The sequence below is a fragment of the Lathamus discolor genome, unplaced genomic scaffold (genome assembly GCF_037157495.1).
Source record: "Lathamus discolor isolate bLatDis1 unplaced genomic scaffold, bLatDis1.hap1 Scaffold_162, whole genome shotgun sequence".
Lineage (NCBI taxonomy): Eukaryota > Metazoa > Chordata > Aves > Psittaciformes > Psittacidae > Lathamus > Lathamus discolor.
Window position 1 is genome coordinate 81434 of NW_027069191.1, and position 7909 is coordinate 89342.

Sequence of the window (7909 nt, forward strand, 5' to 3'; positions counted from 1 at the left end):
AGGCAGCGTGAAGACCTACAGCCCTGCTTCTGTTTTCTTTGAGCACAAGGGAGGTGTTGGTAATGTTTAAAGAGCTTCAAGAGGCGTCTCCCAGGCTTACGTTCAGCCTGGAGAAGAGAAGCTGTGAGGAGACTTCAGAGCAGCTTCCAGTGTCTGAATGGGCTACAGGGATGCTGGGGATGGACACTTCATCAAGAGATCTTCATGAAGATTGTTGGAAGAAGTCAACGACCCCCAAAAGAGCACTACCACGTTGTGGTGCGCATGTGGAAATGGGCGCTGAATGATGTAAATTGGGTCTCAGGTGGTTACTGAATATGTATGACCTTTAATGAATATGCACGTTAAGCAACGATCTAAGCACGGTCTGCTTGAGGTTCGGCACAAACACGGTAGGTGGAGCTGTGTCCCTGCAATAAAGAATGCCCGCTCGTCTACTTGAACCTTGTTGTCGAGTTTTGAGCGAGTTAGGATCCCTGGGATCCCTCCCAGCACCAGTATGGAATACACTGGGATCCCTCCCAGTATGGCTATGGGATTCCCTGGGATCCCTCTCAGCACCAGTAAGGGGTTCCCCGTGGTCCCACTATAGGACATACTCCCCGCCACCCCCATGATAGGACCCACCGGGTTCCTTCACAGTATGATTAAGGCATCCAGCGCCATCACTCCCAGTCCCTGTATGGGATCCATGGGTATCACTCCCAGTCCCTGTATGGGATCCATGGGTATCCCTCCCAGTCCCTGTATGGGATCCGTGGGCATCCCTCCCCGCCCCTGAATGGCATCCATGGGCATTCCTCCCAGTCCTGTATGGGATCCATAGGCTTCCCTCCCAGCCCCTGTATGGGATCCAGGGGGATCCCTCACCCCCATTCGGGACCCCAAGTCGCCCCCCAGAGGAGACCCAAGGGTTGAGGTACCCCAGTGCCCCCATATTGGACACAGGGATTCAGGGGAACCCCCAAACCCTCCCCCATACGGAATCCCCAGACCCCCCCCAATGGACCCCAGTCACCCCCCTTGGAGACCCAGGGGTTGGGGGGACCCCAAATGACCCCCCTCATAAGACCCAGTGGTTTGGGGGCCCCTAGCCTCCCCATATTGGACACAGGGATTCAGGGGACCCCAATCCCGCATACGGGACCCCCAATCCCGCTTACGGAACCCTCAAACCCTCCCCATAGGACCCAGGGGTTGGGGGGACCCCATTGCCCCCCATAGGGACCCCCCATTCACCCCCATAGCGGACCATGGGGGCGGGGCTTCGGGAGGGGGCGTGTCCGTCACCTGGTGACGTAACGCAGGGGGGCCTCGGGGGGGTTGAGAGCCGCTTTTTCCCTCCACCGCTTCCTGAAGCACCCGTGACGTCATGCTTCCGGTTCACGCACCCCGTTGAACCCTCCATAAGCCTCTCTGTAGCCCCTATAGACCACATAGACTCACTATAGACTCCCTATAGACCCCATAGACCCTTATAGCCCCCCCATAGACTCCATCGACCCCCTATAGACCCTATCGACTCCCCACAGACCCCCTCTAGACCACATAGATCCCTTATAGACCCCCATAGACCCGCTTTAGACCCCACTGACCCCCTATAGGCCTCATAGACCCCATAGATCTCCTATAGACTCCCTTTAGACCAGTATAGACCCCCTATAGACCCCATAGAACACCCATAGAGCCCCCCAGAGCCTCACAGAATAGCCCAAAGACCCCTATAGACCACACAGACCCCTCCCATAAGCACCCCCCATAGTCTCCCTTATAGACACCATAGACACCGCTCCCCCAATAGCCCCACAGAGCCCCCCTACAGACTCCATAGACCCCCTATAGCCCCTTTGCTCCCCATATAGTCCCCATCCCCTCCTCATCCCCGCGCCCTGCCCCGCCGGTCCCGCCGCTCCGGGCGGGGCTCCCTCCCTCCCTCCCTCTCGGGCCGGACCGGCCGGTTCCGCCGCGTCGCCCCGGGCCCCCCCCGGCCCCCCCCGGGGCCACCGGGACCGGAAAGACTGGACCAGGGAACCCCCCGGGACAGGAGCGGGACGGGAGTGGCCGCGGACAGCGGAGACAGGAACAGGGGACAGCCCATAGGGACGGGGACAGCCCGTAGGGGACACAGGAACGGGGACACCACATAGGGGACACAGGGACACCACACAGAGACAGGAGCAGCCCATAGGGACAGGGAAAACCCCATAGGAACAGAGGCACACTCATAGGGACAGGGGACACCCCATAGGGGATGCAGGGATACCCTACAGGGACAGGGGACACCCCACAGAGGACACAGGGACACCCCACAGGGACAGGGGACACCTCACTGGGGACTCCTCACATGGCCAGGCTCACACCGATAGAGTGTGACAGCCCATAGGGACAGTGGACACCATATAGGGACAGGGGGACACCCCATAGGGGACACAGGAAGACCCCATAGCAACAGGGGACACTACATAGGGGACACCACATAAGGACAGGGGGACACCCCATAGGGACAGGGGGATTCCCTATAGGGGACACAGGGTACTCTGTACGGACAGGAGACACCTCATCAAGGACTCCTGACAGGGCCAGGCACACACCGATATAGACAAGGGACAGCCCATAGGAACAGTGGACGCCATATAGGGACAGCGGGACACCCCACAGGTGACGCAGCGACACCCCATAGTGACAGGGGACACCACATAGGGGACACAGAGACACCACATAGAGACAGGGGACACCCCATAGGGAACACAGCGTCAGAGGGACCCCAAGACACTCCCCCCAGGGGACAACAAGAGACCTTGTGACCCTCCAAAGGGGTGATCCCTCATGTTCCCCATTCCAATGTCCCCATGTCCCCTGTGTCACAAATGTCCCCCCATGTCCCATGTCCCCACACCCCTCATGCCTGTGTGCCCGTGTCCCATGTCCCCATATCCCCATGTCCCCTGCCCCGTGTCCCCGTGTCCCCCTCCCGCTGTCCCCAGGCCGGGGTTGGGCTCCCCCGTTATTTCCCAACGCGGCGCCCGACCGACCGGCTCCGACACCGGCTCCGGCACAACCGGTCGCACCAGTCCCGGCACCGGCAACACCTCCCGGGGCGGGACCGGCGGGACGACGCTCGGCAGCGGCACGGACACAGCGGCACGGACACAACCGGCACCCGACGGCAGCCGGTAGCCAGCGACCCCCGGAGCCGGGCAGCGGTTCTGAGACGGCGGCACCGCAGTGACAACGGTGACACCCGGAGCGGGACCGGCCGGGAGAGGGGATGGACTGAAAGTGGGACCGATCCGGGACCCTGGGTGGGAACGGGCCGAGGGATCGCTGATGCTGAACCTGAGCGAGGATTTGGGATCTGGTGGCAAAAGCGGCTGGGAATCCGGAATCCGGCACCGGGGGTGAGCAAGGATTTGGGAGCAGGCAGCAAACCCCAGCTGGGAGCTGGTGCTGGAGTTGAGCAAACAGCTGGGATCCGGTGTCAAAATCGACCCAGAATCTGGGATCCAACATCAAAATTAACCAGGAATCTGGGATCTGGCGTCAGAATTGACCAGGCATCTGTGATCGAAAACCAAAATCAACCCTGGAGCTGGGATCCAGCACTAAAATTAACCAGGAATCTGGGATCTGGCACCGTTATTAACCCAATAATCATGTTCCGGGCTCAGAACTGAGCAGGGATCTGCGATCCATCCCCACCTTCCATCCCAAGCACTGAGAATCCAGTACCAAAACCCATCAGAGGCGAGTGAATCCCTGGTGATCCCAACTGGGATCAGGGCTGGAACATCACCGGGTTCCAATTGGATCCATCGGAACCCATCAAGATCTATTGGGACCTATTGGGATCCATCAGGATCCTTCGGGATTGGGCGATGCCTCGCGCCTTCCTGGTGAAGAAGCCGAGTGTGGCCTCGGCCAAGCGCAACTGGAGCGAGCTCCCGGATGAGCAGCGTGCGGAGATCTACGTGCCCAGTATGGGGGGGGTCCGAGACGGGGGGGGGGAGAGATCTGGGGGGGGACCTGGGTGTCTTCGGGGGAGCCCAGGAATCTGGTGGGAGATGGGAACTGCGGGACTGAGGCATCCAGGGGGGACCTCGGTATTTGGGGGGGACCTGGTGCTGGGAGATGGGTACTGAGGGCCCCAGGCTTTTGGCGGGGGACCCGGATGTTTGGGGGGGTCCTGGTGTTTGGGGGGGATCCGGGTATTTGAGGAGCCCCATGATATGGGGAGACCCCAGTGTTGGGGGGGACCACGGGTGTTTGGGGTGATGGCAGCATCCAGAGGGGATTCATGTGTCCAGGGGTGGCCCAGGCTTTTGAGAGGCACCCCCATGTTTGGGGGGGGGGGCAGGAATCCAGTGGGAGATAGGTACTGGGGGGGCTGAGGCATCCGAGGGAATCACAGTGTTGAGGAGGGACCCTAGTGTGGGGGGACCCCAGCTTGGGGGGGGCTGGGGTGCTTTGGGGGTACCCAGGCTTTGGGGAGACCCCGATGTGTTGGGAGGGTCCGAGGGTGGCTCCGGCTTTATGGGGGGACTCTCGGTCTTTGGGAGGGAGGCCCTGTTTACCCCGTGCCTCCCCCGGGCTGTGGGGGGGCCCCAGGAAGCGTCGGGGCGATGATTAACCCCCGTAATGACAGAGTCGGGGTTTGGCCCCGCCCGGGTGGAGCAGGAGCCACGCGGACGACACCACCCCGGGGGGGGGCCCAAAGCTATGGGGCACCCCCAAAGCCATGAGGCACCCCCAATCATGAGGCACCCCCAGAGCCATGGGTCCCCTCCAAACATGGGGCACCCTCGAAGCCCATGGGCCACCCCCAGAGCCGTGGTGCCCCCCGCAAAGACGATGGTGCCCCCCCCAAACCATGGTGCCACCCCTAAACCATGGGGCACCCCCAAATCATGGGGCCCTCCGAAAACCCATGGGGCACCCCCAAAGCCCTGGGTGGGAGATTGGGGTGTCTGGACCTCAAGGTGGGGGGAATTTGGATATCCGGGGGGTGGGGATGGGGGTGTCCGGATGCCCGGAGCAGTGCGGGAAGGGTGTGGGGGGGTGGCGTGTCCCCCCCCAGGGCCCACGCGGGTGACACCCCGTAATTTGGGGTGTCGCGGCCAGAGCCGTTGGACCGGTTGGGGGAACCCCAAAGAGGCGGGGGGGGGGGGGGGGGAGGCGGAGAAAAGGGGAACCCCCTTTGGGTCCTGCTGCGACAGGGTGGGGACTGACCTATTAGGAGGTTATATCGGGGGGGTCACATTTGGGGGTGCCCCATTGGGGGTCAAAGGACAGGGCATCTCCATTTGGGGGTCATATTTGGGGGAGCTCATTGTGGGGGGCATTAAGGGGGTCACTTTTAGAGGTGCTCATTGGGGGGAGTCCAATTTCGGGGTGCCTATTATGGGGGGGGCCATTAAGGGGGTCCCCATTACAGGATCCCTATTGTGAGGGTGCCCACTGGAGGGGGTCCCATGGGGGCTCCCATTAAGGGCTGCCTATTGGGGGGGTTCCCATTACAGGGGGGTCTTATTAAGGAAGTCCCCATTATGGAGTGCCCACTGGGGGGGCTCCCATTGGGGGTCCCATATGGGTGCTATTTGGGGGTGCACTTCCCCTCACTTCTCTCCCCCCCCAGTCTTCCTGGGGGGCTGCCCCCTGCGCAGGGACCCCGAGCCCGCCCTGGGGGAGGCCCCCGCGTCCCCCGTGTCCCCCCTCGACATGACGCTGCCCCCCCCGGCCCCCCGCGCCCCCCCCGGCCCCTTCCTGCACCCCAAGGGCAAGGTAAGGGGAGGGGCCCAAATGTGGAGGGGTCCTGGAGGTTGGGGGGAGTGGGGAAGGTGAGGGGGGGTGTCTCCAAGGTGAGGGGGTCCTTAAGGCTGAGGGTCCCCAATATGGTGTGTCCCTGATGTGGGGGATCCCCAGAACTGGTTGTCTCGATGCTTGGGGGGGGAGGGGGGTCCCCATGACTGGGGGGCCCAAAAGTGAGGGGATCCCCATAACTTGTGGTGGGGGTCCCCAAGGTGGGGGGCCCCCAATATGGGGTGTCCGCATAACCGAGGGTCCCCAGGCTGGGGAGTCTCTCATGACCTGGGGGTCCCCAATGTGGGGGTGTCCCTAAGGCTGAGGGTCCCCATTATGGGGCATCCCTATGGGTGAGGGTCCTCAAGGGGGGGACCCCATAACTGGTCTTTTTGTGTGTACCCCCCCCGATTTACAACCCTGTCCCCTCCTTTGGCAGGTCCCCTCCGGCCCCCTGGGTGCCCCCATCCCCGCGGCTCTCCCCATGGCCGGGGGGGTCCCGGGGGTGCTGCCGGTGGCCGGGGGGGTTCCGGGGGGGCCCGAGCTCTTCTCCTGCCCCGTGTGCCAGAAGAGCTTCGGGTTCCAGCGGATGCTGAACCGGCACCTCAAGTGCCACAGTGAGGTGAAGCGGCACCTCTGCCCCTACTGCGGCAAGGGCTTCAACGACACCTTCGACCTCAAGCGTCACGTCCGCACCCACACCGGTGCGATGGGCGGGATGGGGCGGGAATGGGGCGGCATGGATTAGGATGGGGATGAGGATGGGGGCGGGAATAGGGTGGGGACGGGGGTGGGATGGGATACGGATAAGGATGGGATGGGATGGGGACAGGACAGAGGTGAGGTGGATGTGGGACAGGATGAGGGTGAAATGAGGTTGGGGATGGAATGGTGGCAGGGGTGGGATGGGGCTAGGAATGCGAATGGGATGGAGACAAGGAAAGGATGGGATGGGGCTAGGAATGTGAATGGGATGGAGACAAGGAAAGGATGGGATGGGGATAGGAATGTGAATGGGATGGAGGCAAGGAAAGGATGGGATGGGGATAGGAATGCGAATGGGATGGAGACAAGGAAAGGATGGGATGGGGCTAGGAATGTGAATGGGATGGAGGCAAGGAAAGGATGGGATGGGGCTAGGAATGAGAATGGGATGGAGACAAGGAAAGGATGGGATGGGGCTAGGAATGTGAATGGGATGGAGGCAAGGAAAGGATGGGATGGGGCTAGGAATGAGAATGGGATGGAGACAAGGAAAGGATGGGATGGGGCTAGGAATGTGAATGGGATGGAGACAAGGAAAGGATGGGATGGGGATAGGAATGAGAATGGGACGGAGACAAGGAAAGGATGCTATGGGGACAAAGATGGGATCGGAAGGGTTGGGATGGGATAGGATGGGTTGGAATGGGATATGACAGCATGGGATGGGGTGAAGAGAAGACAGAGATGGGACGGGGATGAGGATGGGGATGCGGGTGTGATGGGGATGGAGACAAGGATGTGGGTTGGGATGGGAGGAGATGGAGACGGGACCATTCCCTATGGCGAGACGCCCTCCCCCATCACACCCCCGCCCCCCAGGCGTGCGTCCGTACAAGTGCAGCCTGTGCGAGAAGGCGTTCACGCAGCGCTGCTCGCTCGAGTCGCACCTCAAGAAGATCCACGGCGTGGCGCAGCGCTACGCCTACAAGGAGCGGCGCGCCAAGCTCTACGTGTGCGAGGAGTGCGGCGGCACCGCCGAGAGCCAGGACGGGCACATCGCGCACCTGCGGCAGCGCCACCCGCACAGCCCGCTCCTGGCCAAGCTGGCGCGGAAGGCGGCCACCAACCCCCCCCCGGGCCCCCCCCGCATGGCCCCGCCCCCTTGATGGGGGGGGGGCTGAGGGAAGGGGGGACCCCTCCCGCCGACACCCCCCCACGTGGGGTATGGGTGGTACGGTGTGCAACACCGCCGGTAGGGGGCGTGGCTTAGGCCACGCCCACTTGGCGCAAGCCACGCCTCCGTTTGGGGCAGGGACACGCCCACTTGGGGGGCTGGGGAGGGGAGTGGGGTGGGACTCCCCCATAAGGGTAAAGCCCTGCCGCCAGGGGGCGGGCTTGCAGGCACAGA

At 62.4% G+C, this 7909-nt stretch overlaps 1 protein-coding gene across 1 annotated transcript; it reads left to right on the forward strand.

The window, feature by feature from the left end:
* The first annotated feature begins 3859 nt into the window (after positions 1–3859).
* OVOL1 (ovo like transcriptional repressor 1) lies at positions 3860–7811 on the forward strand. Its single transcript, XM_065664385.1, has 4 exons — positions 3860–3975; positions 5633–5778; positions 6236–6500; positions 7381–7811. The coding sequence occupies exons 1-4, from the start codon at positions 3876–3878 to the stop codon at positions 7665–7667; spliced, it is 798 nt and encodes a 265-aa protein (XP_065520457.1). The 5' UTR covers positions 3860–3875; the 3' UTR covers positions 7668–7811.
* The last annotated feature ends 98 nt before the right edge of the window (positions 7812–7909 follow it).

Bases quoted from the DNA above. Each gene is read 5' to 3' on its own strand.
- OVOL1 (XM_065664385.1), top strand. From the start codon at position 3,876: ATGCCTCGCGCCTTCCTGGTGAAGAAGCCGAGTGTGGCCTCGGCCAAG. The intron at 5,779-6,235 runs GTAAGGGGAGGG...CTCCTTTGGCAG, and splicing joins TCCTGCACCCCAAGGGCAAG to GTCCCCTCCGGCCCCCTGGG. The intron at 6,501-7,380 runs GTGCGATGGGCG...CCCGCCCCCCAG, and splicing joins TCACGTCCGCACCCACACCG to GCGTGCGTCCGTACAAGTGC.